Source organism: Rattus norvegicus, chromosome 5 (genome assembly GCF_021556685.1).
Source record: "Rattus norvegicus strain SHRSP/BbbUtx chromosome 5, alternate assembly SHRSP_T2T, whole genome shotgun sequence".
NCBI classification, from domain to species: Eukaryota; Metazoa; Chordata; class Mammalia; order Rodentia; family Muridae; genus Rattus; species Rattus norvegicus.
This window is the reverse complement of record NC_141538.1, coordinates 82343713-82357541: the sequence shown is the minus strand read 5'-3', so window position 1 is coordinate 82357541 and position 13829 is coordinate 82343713. Positions and strand designations below refer to the sequence as shown.

At 54.3% G+C, this 13829-nt stretch overlaps 1 protein-coding gene across 3 annotated transcripts in view; it reads right to left on the bottom strand.

Moving 5' to 3' along the window:
* The window catches only part of Col27a1 (collagen type XXVII alpha 1 chain), a 118322-nt gene extending 106886 nt beyond the window's left edge, over positions 1 to 11436 (bottom strand). For 2 of the 3 annotated variants that reach the window (NM_001411859.2, XM_087548026.1), the window contains 3 exon segments: positions 1162 to 2897; positions 6052 to 6122; positions 10972 to 11436. In NM_001411859.2, coding sequence (NP_001398788.1) covers positions 1162 to 2897; positions 6052 to 6122; positions 10972 to 11027 — 1863 coding nt within the window. In that variant the 5' untranslated portion in view covers positions 11028 to 11436. 3 annotated transcript variants of the gene reach the window in all.
* Between the last annotated feature and the right edge of the window lie 2393 nt (positions 11437 to 13829).

The following is a 13829-nucleotide window of genomic DNA, read 5'->3' as shown; positions in this document are numbered from 1 at the left end:
GAGCCAAGTGCTGACCTAACTGCGGAGTAATGCACACTATTTCCATAAGCTTCGAAATATGGTTATAATGAGCAGACTCCGTCCCCTTGGAGACGGGCTGGGTAAATATTATTCCTAATGATTATTAAAACTCATTAAGCATGTTTGCAAGTCCCAGGAAGTCCCAGCATCTGCCACTGTCTCCACATTGCAAGGTGCCTGACCCTCAAACCCAAAGCCCAGTGGGAGACCTGGCTCTGAGGAGGAAGCAACCACTGAACGGTGGCCATTGCCAAGGTCGGAGCAGGGGATTGAACCTTCTAGAACCCCTATCCTACTACTCCCTGCCTGGGTGAACTGGCCTTCAGCTAGGGAAGATCATTGGCCCTGGATACAGTCCCAGGCAAGCCCCTGCACATGCTATGTCTTTTCTTTGTCTTTTCCTTGCTCACCCTGACCCACAAGATCTTTCCTTATCCTCAACTCCTTGACTAGGGCTGGGTAATTAAGTCAGGATGCCAGCCAGGTAAAGCGTATGGACAGGAAGGGCAGGTGGGAAGCTTGCACCTGACAGTCACCACCCCTCCCACCCTCCAGGCGAGCCCAGTGGACAAGACTTTCCTTTGACCCCTCCCACTTTGTCAACATCAGTAACTACTAGATTTCACAAAAAGAAAACCGCGTGTGCCAAGCAAAACACATCCCAATCTACTCATCCATGACTTCTGTCCACAGCTCCCAGACAGGCGCACAGGCCAGCAGCAGGGCCACAGGAGAAGCTGTTTCTCGGCTCGCTCTGGTGACCTAGGTCTGTTATCTATGGTGTTTCTGAAGCCACAAGACTCTTGTATTGGGTTAGGCATGAGTTAGCTAAAACCCAGGGACTTCTACAGAGTTGCTCCAATGACCAGCTGGGCCAGCAAGCCGGTCTTGACCTGCACCAATGTCCCTAAAGCTCTTCAGCAAACTGTTGTGCCCCAGTCCTGTTTCCTATCTGGCTCACAATTCTGCCCTAGGATATATGACTAAGACAGTAAGGTCAAGGAGTTTCGGCCCTAACTAGCTCCCTGCCCCCAGTAGCTCTTTTCCCCCTCACCCTTACCAGGGGGTGTTCTCTTGAACCAAACTGCCCCAGCCAACCACTTATGCACCAAGTAGCATGCGGATCCTACCCAGTCTTACCGGCAAGCCACAGTCTCCCTTGGAGCCAGGAGGCCCCATCAGCATCAGGAAAGGTGTAGGTTCCGGCAGGTGGAAGAAAGAAAAGCTGCTGCTGGTGGGCTGGGGGCTGGAGGACAGGAGGTGGGCTGGGGCAAGGACCAGGGCTGGAGTGGACAGCTGGCTAGGCTTGGTTGTCAGGTCTCTTGGTGAAGCATCCCTGGCTGTCTTCCCAGAGCTGAGAGGTATGGGCTTCCGGGGGCTGCTCTTATGTCTGGTTTTCTTGGAAGCTTCCAATCCTGTGATTTTCTTGCTTCCAGCAGGAGTTGAAGTAGAGTCACGTGTGGAAGGCATCATTCTAGAATTTCCAACACCCAGAGGAGGGAGGGCTGTAGCCAGTGTCTGAGAGCCCAGATAGGAAACAGAGGACTGGGCCACAACAGTTTGCTCAAGAGCCTTAGGGACATTGGTGCGGGCCAAGACTGGCTTGCTGGCCCAACTGGTCATCTTGGACTGAGGTTTTGCTACTGTGGGGATAGTGAACTTCTTAGGTAAGCCAGTAATAGGGTGCAGGGCTTGGGGACTCAGGGTTGGAAGTTGGGGTGTCATGAAAGTCTTCTGGACAGGCCTCACAGTGGCACTAGAGACTTTGGAGGGTGATGGGTGGGAGGTGAGGGGTGTTGGCTTCTGGGTGGTTGGAATGGGCCTTGAGAATGAAGGGGTACCTGCTTTCTGGATTGCCTGGGGACTTTTCATGGGGGTAACTGAAAGGGAAGAAACAGAAGGCTTGGTCGGGGGACGTTTGGTGGGGCTAGTAGCTGTGATTTGTCGTGGCTGGGCAGGAGCTGAGTGAAAAACCCTGGTGGAATTAGCCAGAGCAGCTGAAGGGAAGGGGGAAGGTGTTTTTCTGGCTGACTGTTTGGCAGGGACCAATGGGGTCTGAGAAGAGCCGAGTTTGGAGACATCTTGGTGGACCATCCTTAGGGGCTTGGTGGGCACGGCAGGAGCCATAGTCACCATGAGTCCCCTGCTTATAGGCCTGGACCCTAGGGTTGCTGGGTTTCTGGTCAGGTTCCCCAGACCAAGCAAGGCTGGTTCAGGATGCAAAGCAAAGGCTGGGCCAGAGTCCCAGGGAAAGAGGGCTCCCACCTGGGGACCATACGTGTCCACCTGTCGGCACCGTTCTCTCAGGTGGGCACAGTAATTGTGAGCGACCTGCGCCACGGGATGGATGCTGAACTGACAGAGTGCACCTTCAAACTGGACAGCTCGGGGGTTCATCTTCCCCAAGAGAAAGGAGCCCTGGGGGTCAAGCATGGAGTCCCTACGGGAAGGCAGCGGAACAGGTACCCTGTGCTGCCCACAGGCTGTCACCAATGTGACCGTGCGACCACGCAACTCTAGGGCCAGGTGGTGCCAGCGCCCATCATGCACATCCAAGTCGAAGGCCACAGATTGCCGAGGTCCCAGGTGGACGAGAGTCCTGCCGGGGAGGAACTGCAGACCCAGCTGCAGCCTGTGTTTCCTGCTGCGGATGGCGAAGAGGAAGGCATGGTTCACACGGTGCGAACAGAGGCTCAACACCAATGCCAGCTCCCGCCCCAGGGTGGTGGGAAGGACATTGGTAGTAGGGGCCTGCAGCTTGGCCCGCTGTGTGAAGATGAAGCCAGATGGGAAAGGAATGACACCAGGGGGTGCGGGGCTCCGGCCACCCCCAGCTTTCGTCCAGCTGAGGCCCAGCCGCTGGAGGACATCCACATCTGGGAGGGATAAGAGAAGATGGTAAGAGCCTGCTCCAGCCAGGGCTATAAGCAGTTGCCTGGTAATCGGCTCGTTTTCTTTCACAGAGCCCTACCCCAGGCTGAGGTGTCACATTGCAACCATCTGTAACATACTGCAACCTTGCATCCCAGGGTTGGGCTTCATGCTCCTGCCTGCCCTCCCAAGTCCTTCCTGGATCCACATCCCAGCTCTACTACCCCCTAACCCTGTGGCCCTAGAACCTCAGACTTCCCACCTGTCAGATGGGGTCATATCATAGGACCCATTGGGAAAGGACGTTGAGATTAGCAAATAAATGCCTTTGTGGTAAAAGAACTAACAGTAAGTACTTTCAAATGACAACCGCTGTCACCAAAGATAATGATGTTCACCAAACACCTCAGACCCAGAGACACCCTTCTCCTCTACTTTCAGGAAGCACTGGAATTCAGTCAGGATGTTCAGAGAAGCTAGCTGGTCTCACCACCTCCTCAGAGGCACACCTTCCCACCCTGAGTCTCTGGCGGGAGCAGGCTGAGGAGCTGTTTTCTGCTCTCAGAGGGAGCTAAAACTTTACTGAGCCTTCCTCCTGAGTGGCAGAGGTAAAAACAATGTACCCATGCAATCTCCAGTCTCCAGTCAAGCACACAGACATCTATCCATGGTCTAGTCCATTCCTATCCTTAGTAATTACATTGATGGGGCTTCCTAGAGCAAAAGAAGGGTTTTTAAAAAAGAACGAATTCAAATGTTCTCTCCATGCATGTAAACTGGGTTCTCTCAATCATCTTTGAGGCAGAAAAACTCAATGATCCCTACTGCATGCATGCATTAGATCTAACAATCTCTTGGGTGCTTTAGAGACAAATTTTTATACCATGTAGCCCCATGTTCATGGAACGACATCCTGACCCACTTCTCTAGGTTATCTGATCATCTTTAGCTATCTGAACTGCCAGTATCTATTTACAAAAGCTGGCTCCTGACTTTGATCTCTGCCAGGGGCTACCAAGTGCCTCTGGAACTTCCAGCTATCTCTAAAACTTCTATCTGGGTTGATGTCTAGGTCAGAAGCCTTGAGGGTTTAATGGTACATGTTGAATGTTCTCTCCTTATTGCCCTGTGTCCAGAACATAGGTCACGCTGGAGCCTGAATCCAGTACATGACATCTATCTGACTCCCAGCTGAAAACCATGAGCAGACAGATGGGTGGGTGGGTGGGTGGATAGATGGATGGATGGATAGATGGATGGATGGAGAGAAAGACAGACATGTATAGATGGGCAGAGATGGAGGGACCATGAGGAGCACCTATATGTTCATTCTCACCCAAGCCTTGCCTGATCTCTTCCTCATCTTCGAGCCTTAGTTTCTCTGCCTGAAAACCTCAGACAGAATAACAGGCTTCCAATGTTCTAAGAACTCTGCACCCCCAGGGTGCTGTACCCATAGCTTCATGATGGCTTATAGGAAGACTCTCTTCTGTAGAAGCCGAGGTCCTTCTTCATCACCCATAGTCCCGCCTTCCTATCCTTTCTCAGAACTGCCAGTCCCCTACTCTAAGCTAAATCAAAACATTACTTATGATTCTCTTAGCAGATCTTACTGGTTTTAGTTACAAGACCGTCTTATCATAAAATCTATTCACTATAAACAACCTTAAGCGGGAGGAGACATTTAGCGAGGGAGGAAAGCCACCTGCACACCCCACAGCGCTGAGCATTTCTCAGGCCTGCTCTTGGCACACACCCTTCTCTCCATGCCAGGCCTCCCACCAGGTGGCCAACCCCAGGAGAGACACAGCTGGCCAGGACGGGCCTCACATTGGACTGCTCCCCATTCATCCCCAGATGGCTTTCAAAGTGGGGAATCCCTGAAGCTGTTAAAGCAAGGACAGTGACTCCTGAAGTTCCCACCCACTGTAGAAGACAGTGCTCCCTGGACCTTTCAGATGAACAAAATCACAGCTGACAAGAACAAAACTGAACATGCCTACCATGTTCATGTGTCCGTGCATCGGTTTCTCTCAACCACCCTGAACTCAGGCAGGAACTAGCCTAGCTATGTTACACACATGAATTAGAGCTAATAATAACCCTCTGGATTTTTGAGGCCAGGTTTCACTACATGGCTTACACAAGTTTGTAACTTGGGAGCTTCCTGCCTCTTCCTCAAGTGCCAGGATGGCAGATGGGTGCCCGCAGATTAGGCTAACAACATGGTAATTTACCCAGGCTGCTGTGCAGCTCACAGCTGGACTGGAACCTTGGGACTCAAGCTCAGGGTCCCAGCCATCACCCCACACTGTTCTGAAGCTATTTGGATTAGACAGGGGGCAAAGCAGAGCTGCATGTAGAATCCCTCCGGGAGGAAGAGACAGGGGACACGGAATGAACCGAGTGAGGGCCTGCGCCAGGGTGCACGCAGGCTGGCCAGCTGGCTCCAGCAAGATGCCTTTATTACATAAACCTGGCTCGGTACAGCTCCGGTCGCTCCCACCCCCTGCCTGACTCAGGACTCTGGACAGCTGTTCCACAAGCTTGGAAAATATGACACATGAGCAAATGTTGCTGGGCAGCAAAGTCCCTTCCGGGCATGGCCCTTACCTCCCAGGGGTACAATTCCCACTCAGTGGCCAAACCAGGCCATGGGGACTCCTGAGGTGCCTGCTGTCTGCCCCAGAATGTGGCAGGCACAAAGGAGGGAAGGGCAATTAATTTAAGAGACGTGCTGTCCATTTGGCCCAGATATGGGAGAGTCTGAGTTTCTATGGGGAGTGAGGAGGCTAGCCCATCGATGCCTGGACAGCTCCCCAGGGACAACAAAAGCCAAGGGTATGGGGATGCCAGGCATGGGCAAAGACAATGCTGCCTCCATGTTCCCTAGCAGTGGTTCTTAAGAAATCTACCAGAGTGAGGCAAAGGAAGCACTCTTTGGGATCAGACTCTTGGGAACAGGAGGACAGTCCTGCATTCAGCCTTTCCCACCCCTCACAGACTCCAAGGGGTTGGGCCTATGGTTGGCTCCATTCTCTGGATGGGAAAACTGAGCTTATGCATTCCAGCTAATGGTGTGGATGTCTGCAACCTGAGTTCTCGAATTCTCTTCCGCCCTCCTTTGTCTCCCACTGGACAAAGAAAAGAGAGAATTACCTTCAGGAGCTCCTTGGGTGGAGGCCAGATGACAGGAAAATGAGACCAAGATCCAGGCGAAGAGAAATCCCCTAGAGACAGGCAGACACAAATGCATACAGCATTAGCTCTCGTCCTCCCACCCGGATCCGGCTAGGGAGCCAGGAGGGATGGTCTAGCTCAGTTCCCTTCCATCCCGGTCTCACCCTAGAGTCCAAAGGCAAGGCGTAGCCTTTAAGTGCCAATCAGAGTGACTGTGGATCCCCAGCCCAGCACCCTGGCAAGTTTTGCTCTTCATAGAGGGGTCCAAAGCTCTATGCTAGATGTCGGACGATCTAGAGTCCGGCCCCTCCACTCAGTGTTTCCTTCTGCATTACAGCCTCAGAAGTTCAGGGCAAGCCTCCCTGGGCTCTGGGCAACAGATAATAGAGCCAAAGATAAAAGGCAGATGGAAAATACAAAGTCTGCTTGGATGACTGGTATACTCATCCAGGAGAAGAAATGACCCCCTTCTCAGGGCTCAGACACAGTTCATCACACTTCGTTATGATAGAAGAAAACAGGGGTTGGGGGGCAGAGCCAAGCCTTCCCAGGAGCAAACCTGGTTACCTATGACTTCCAGGCTGTGTGACACCAGATGATTCACTACACCTTCCTGAACTCTTCTGATCCTATGTAGCACGGACTGTCACACCTTTGCTTGCAAACCAGATGTGGGAATTAAACTGGCTCATGTATTCAAGGGCTGCCCTGGCTCAACCAGAGAAGCCCTCCCTCACTGGTTGCCTCACCTCCCTCACTGCCACCACTGATTATACTCCATCTTCCTGTGGGAGCACCCACTGGGACACCCAAGCCACTCAGGGTGGGAGGATCCTCAGGAGGGTGGATGGAAAGCTGGGGCCCGTGGCCAGAGATGGCAGAGATGGCACTGGAAACTGAACTGGATGAGTGGTGAGTGGTAAATGGTAAGGGCTCTGGCTGGGGCACGCTGCCTAGGTTCCTCTACCAAGAGTAAAACCAGGCTGGCGTGCGCCTGGGGAACAGGGCAGTACAGGAAAGCCAGGGCCGCTGTCTGCAACTCTTGGCTCCTTCCCTGCCAGATCTCCCTACTTCAAATCTAGTGGGAGTTATAATCAAGAGCATGCGTGATGTCAGCACTGTGTAACACACCACCCGGCTCACCCTCCCATGGAGTTCCAACACTGCATGGATACAGATCACACAGTCACTAGTTCAGAAAGGCACATATGACTCAGGTATAGCCGGTGAGAGGTAGGCTGTCACATGTCTCTGTAGTGAATGGGGGACCATGTGTTATAGCGGGACTCTTGACATGCGAGTGTCTTCCCAAGGCTTCCCTCCCTGGTTCTACCTTCTTCCAGGCCCTTCTTCACCCTTTCCAGTCTTTAGTCATTGCTACGAACTCTCCTCTCTCCTGGGGTCAGATGTCCCCTGTCTCGCTGAGGTTAACAGCTAGTAGTCAAAAGTTCCCAGGCACGCTGAGTCTGCCTTCTGCCATGGCTGCCTCTCAAAAGCCATAGGCAGCCCCAGTGGTCCTGGGAAGTGGGAAGAGGCTATTTGGTTTTCTTTGACAGAGAAGCCTACACCCAGCAAGGGCAGGTTCTTCCCTTCAAAGGCACCTTGTGCATTTCCCATAATACATCCCCATTCAGGAAGGTACACTAAGAAACAGTGCCCAGGCAGCATGGGGAAGAGCCAACCCCCGCATCCAAGCTTAGATGGCCCACCAGGCCTATATTCCAAAAGTTGCTAGAAGTTCAACATTCAAGAAGCTGTGCCCCTGACTCCTAGCACCTGTCCTCACCTTAAGTCTGACAATGCTATGTCACCTGCACCTGTCTTGGATGTTTTCCAAATGACAGAGGGACACCAGGTGAGCAAGAGAAGGCATAAGAGCCACATGTGTCCCAACTCATCTGTGGCTGTAGTTATGGGCACCCAAGAGGCCAGATGAGAGTACACTACTAAGTTCTCAACAGTCAGAGGGAAGACCCTGGAGATGGAATCCCATTGCCTTGTGCCGTTCAACTGCCTAAGGCCAAGCCCCAGAAAACTGTCACTAATGCAGCTGATTTTCTGGGGTTGGGTTTCTGTGCACATTGGCGGCACAAACTTCCCAGTATCCAGCCAATCTCAGTGAGAGAAGGGCCTTGAAGATCCCGAGGGACCGGATTCTATCCCTACCCAAGCCTTTTGGAGAGATAGTTAACAAGAGCCCAGAGAGAAGGGACTTGCCCAAAGCCACACAGCCAGTCAAAACAGACCTACATTTTATTTGTTTTCCCTAGAGAAGAAAGTGAATACTTTTACAGACTTGCTACTTGCTGGGGACCAGAGTTTCAGCTTTCTCGGCAGGACTAGAGAGGCAAGCAGGAGCCCCAGAGCCATCTCTATGAGTAAGTTCTAGCCTGGAAAGTTGGCTGCGGAAGGGAGGAGGCCCGGCAGTGAGCGTGACTACTGTTCCAGTGCTGTTTAGGCTACTGTTAATAATGCTGGTGGCTTCACTGGCTCGCAGCTTTGTTCTCCCTGACTTCTGTTTTCATTACCGCCTCATAGCCCTTGGCCTGGCCACAGAGGGGCTCCAAGGTATCTGAAAGATCAATTCATAAGGCCAATTCCCAGATTGCTAGCTTGCCACACACGGATGTTCCTGTTTAGAGACTTGGCAAGAAGCTGCCTTCTATCTGGATGGCTGTCCCTCCATACCTGTTTCCTGGAAACACTGGAGACTGAGAAGTCCACCCCAGATTCAGCATTCAGAGAAGTCCAAGGTCCCCAAGCCCAGAAGACACAGGAAGCTCTGAGGATGGCAGCTGTGTGGAGACTGTCTCCAGCTGCCCTACCATGAACTGAGTGATGCCAGGGCTGGCTGGGAAGGGCATGAGTCTGTTCCTGTCCCACCTGCTTCTGTGGCCTTAGCAGACCTTGTGTGCCCAAGACAGCCACACCCTGGTCCTTCTCCACACCTTCCACCTCCTCCATTGGGAACACGCGCGCGCGCGCGCACACACACACACACACACACACACACACACACACACACACGTCATTTGTCTGGACAGGATACGGTCCAGAACTTTCCCATTGACTCATACCCATTCACAAAGCAGCAAGCACAGATACAAATAGCAGCTGTGGTTTACTGAACACCTACTATATGCCAGGCCATGTTCAGAGCCCTTCGTGAGCATGCTTCTTTAACTTTCAAAGAAATGCTTGCCAGCTGGGAGGGCTCCTTGCCAGCTGGGAGGGTGGGAGCTCACCTTATTGATATAAAAAGGAGAAGCAGAGGGGTGGCGGGCCTGGCCAAGCACACACCACAGTACAGTGGACTTGAACTCAAATTGCCTGTTACTAGGTTCCTACGCTCTGCACCAGAGTCTGCTTCCCACTGAAGTGAGCCCAGGCCTGTTTCCCTGCCATCCATGACTGGCTCCTCTGCATGTCAGACCAGGCCAGACCATGGGGACATCTAGAAGGTCACTGGGCACTGAGATCAGAAGAAAGAAACTGCCAACAAGATATCAGGAGAGTATGTTGGGACGCAAGCAGAGACAAGGGAAGGTATTGACAATAGGTTATTTCAACAAAGGTCCCAGAGCTCAGTATTCACCCAAGAGCAGCAGGGCCTACGGATGCCCAGGAAGGAGGGCTTCTCAATGCAGAAGCAAGGAAGGACAAGAAGGAGCGAGGGTAGGGCAAAGCTAGAAGGCCTACTGAAGCCAAGTTGGGTAGGCACTTGGTGACATATGGCCAGAAAGTCAGGGAGTCTTTGCTTGCTTTCCTCAAGCTTTAGCCCCGTTTGGGGGAGGGGGGTGATCTCTGGCACGACCACACTGCCCAACCGCTGGCATCTGCCCTGGCACAGGGTCTCCCGGAGAAAATGAGTCACCAGTGTGCTCACTAGTGCCCTGTGTATAGGAATGCGTGTGGTGGGGGAGTGGGGGAATCTCAAACAACCAGCTTTTTCCAAGACATGGGGGGGGGGGGGGACTCATCACCCTGGCTTCAGCTCAGAGGGGCGTTTCTTGAGAGGGTGGGCGGTACTACAACTCCAGCCAACCTCTCCTGGGAGCCCAAGAGTCCCAGCAGGATGGAAAGACAAGCCCTGTGCCTTAGCTGTAGTCCAAAGGGCCCCTCTGGACCGTGTTCTCCCACACACACCCACACATAGTGACTGGATCCCTCACGCTCTCTTACAACTTCAGCACAAGCTGGGAATCCCAACCGCGGGGTGCCAGCTGTGTGCGGCCCCGCCCTGGAGATTCCCGGCCCCTCTCTGGCCGCGGTTCCCTCATCTGTACAAGGAGGTTGGACTTGGTGATCTCCCAGGGCCTTTCCGCTCCCACAAGCTGGCTTTCTCACTCTTCGCTGCTCGCTGCTTAGGAGAGGGACAGGAACTGCAGGCTTCCCGGGAGAAGTTGGGAAGTCTGAGGTACGCAGACCAAAGCAGACACTTTCACAGGCAGAGAGGTTAGGAAACGCAGGAACGTGCAGAACCAGAAACTGAGCCAGGAGCAGACGCCCGGACCTGAAGACCTACAAACTTGACTCACAGGACGGTGGAACTAGAGCCCTGTAAGCTTTCGACCTGCAGACACCGAGACTCCCTCCTCCTATCCCTGCCCCTGCCCCCTGCCCGCCACTCTGGGCACTGCCACTAGACCCCACTTCGGATCTCTGGCTGGCTCTGCGGCGGACCCTCCCCTGCTGGCCCTTGCCCCAAAGGAACCGTGCAGCTCGGCCTGGGGGGCGCAGCCCCCGTTAACCCTTGGCATTTCGCCTGGCGGAGGCGCAGGAAGCTACAGGAAGCTGACGTTCCTCTGCGAGCGCCTGGAGTGGCGGGGAACCCCAGACTCTTGTGCACATCCGAGTCTCAGGAAGCTGAATCGGGGGCAACCCTGAGATTGTACTCACCCCCCGCATCCTGTCGCCGCTGTGCCTCGGGCCCCCCTCGCCGATCCCGTGCCCATGGCAGGCCCCTACTTCATGCTCCCGAGCCCGGGGGGCAAGTGTGGGCGCGCCCCATGGGGCCGCCAGCCCCCCGCCGCGCCGCGCCAGACCGGCTCAAAGCGCGCTGCCGGCGCACCCCCAGCGCAGCCCTGCGCCCAGGAGCGCCGGAGCAGGCGGACAGCACGGCCCCAGCCCCGCGGTCGCCCGCGCCAGGCCCATGGTCCCAGGACTGCCGGAACCGCGCTCGCCCCTGCTTGCTCTTTTTCTGCTTCCACCGAAAAGGAAGAAGCAAGAAAAGGCAGAGAGAGATGATCAAACTTTTGGAGGCGGGCCGCTAACGGTCTCTGGAGGCAGAGCAAGGCCGGGCGAACGCGCGCGGAGGGCGGTGGAAGCTGCCTCCCCGCCGGCCTGGGGGAGGAGAGGAAAAGGAAGGATTTGGGGGAAATGAAGGCGATTTAAAGTCTCGGCCCGCCGCAGCTCTCCACCTTCTTCTCCTCCCCGCGCTGGGCCGCCCTCTGCTGCCAACTGCTGCCCCCTGCCGGCCACAGCAAGGGATGCAGCATCGGTTGCCATCCATCCACCTATCCATCCGAGGGGGACATCCCACCCCCAGAACTCAAAACAGACGCGTGAAAAAGGGGCTACTCCAGGCTACTCAGGGATCTATCACAAATGAGATTAGGAACTTATTATTATTGACACCGAGGGTCCTCGATAGCAGAAGGTGGGAGACAAAAGGAGAAAATTCTACTCCTGAAAGGGTCCAAGAGCTGCAGGAACGCAGCTGGGACCTTGACTTGGTATCTACAGTTCCACGACAACCAGCATCTGTCTTAACTCCCAACTCTTAGCAAAAAGGTTGCATCTTAGAGCTCCGGGAAGACCGCTGTGAGTGACCGTATTAAATGTGTTCTGCCTTCCTGCACTTTCTCTGACCAGAGACTCCCCGGGATCCCACGCTTCACCGTCTGACACCCAGGCAGATTCCCAAATTCACAACCAGGCTCAGTCCTGAGACTAAATCTCTAGCTTCTGGCCTTTATAAGCGACTCATACTCACTGACTGACCAGTGCGCGCACACACACTCTTCCACAGGCACACTCCAAACACTCACACTCATTCACACGCAGACACAGCCACGCGCTGTTTTGAGCTCCCGCGAAACACCTTTAGATGTCTGGATTCCTGGCGAGCTCAGATGCTATGCTCCCAGAGGCAGCTACCCGAGTGCTCACACGTGCACAAATGCACATGCAGAGCGCACACACTCCCATATGCACAGTCCATGAAGGTCCCTGAGTGTACACTCCCTCCCCTTGCACACGACCCTCTGAGAATGGCAACCACAGGCGTGCATACTGGACTTACACCCACTCCAGCACAAGCATCCACCTTTGCGCACTCCAAACGCCCAACTCTCCGTGAGTTCCAGGGCACTTACTGGGTCCCTAAGTGCGACGCTGGCCGGTCGGTTCTTAGGCGGGTCCCTAACGGCATCTGTGGTCATGGGTCCCCGCAGCCCCGGGCGCGGGGGCGGGGGTGCAGTCCCCTTCCCTAAAGGCGCACGGGGCGCAACGGCGCCGGGAGGAGCATGGGAGCGCGGGCCTGCGCCACCGGCCCGGTCCCCCTGCACTGCAGCCACGGCCACTCCGCGTGCTCCGGCTCCGGCTCGAGCTCCGGGTGCGAGGGGTGGCTCATAGGTGCTGGGGCCGCGACGGGCGCCGGCCCTTTTGAAGTCTCCGCTGGGGGCGGAGAGGGGGAGCTGAAGGCGGCCTTTTAAAATCGCGGCTGCACGCGGGCACGGTCAAGCAAGGTGTCTGGTTTCAGCAAACTTTCGGAAAAGTCCCAAGTCGGAGTGGGGGAGGGCTCCACCGAGCTGTGCGAGGCATCCTGCAGGGGGCAGAGCACCCAGGACCGCCGGGGGCTCGGCGCGCCCCTGTCTCCAGTCTGAGTGCTTTAACTTCCTTTGCGAGAACACCTCAATACTGTGCACAGATTGCCCGTGTCTGTGCCTGAGAAGGGGCTGCGGGGCTTTCTCGAGTTTTCCTAAGTTCACAGCTTCGGAGGTACAGCACTCCCTGCCCAATCACAGCCGCTGTGTGTTTCTGAGCTGCATACTTTGTGCCAGGCACATCATGTCTTTATTTACATTTTTTGGTATTTTGTTCATGGTTTTTTTTTTTCCTTTTTTGCCTTAGAGACTTTTAAAAGCATTGCATTTAAGTGTTGGGTATCTCACTTACTTAGCGAGATTGGCACTCTTCGATATTTATCCCCATTCCTGAGGGACTTGATGACCAGTAGTAATATTTTGCATCTTTCTTCTCCCACACTGTATCCCGGCTGAGGGCCGCTGTGCTAAGGGAAAGGAGATATGCCATTATCTACACCAAAGAGAAGGTTGATCAAGCTGACAAATGGTACAGGGGACATTGAATTCAGTACCTGACTTTTGTCCTCTGTAGGTCACAATGGTCACTCAATCCACAAGCATGAGTTCCCTGCTCCCAATCTTGGGCAAGCTTGGTCGCTTCAGCGCCTGGCCCAGCTTCCCTCTTGCCCATTGCTGCTGTTGAACACGCCCTTTGTCCAAGGCTCACTCACCTGACATAGCTGCTCTACTCACAGCCATGCTTATCCACACAACACGGTGCTGACACTATCCTCTTGCCTCTGTGTCCCCACAGCTAGCCCGGAATCTGACACATAATCAGTGCTCCGAACATTGACAACACAAAGAAGCTGTAAAACAAAAAAAGTGGGGGTAAAGGGCCCCTCAGTATTCAGTGTGCAAACCTCTGCTCTGGAAGTGAGCTACTGT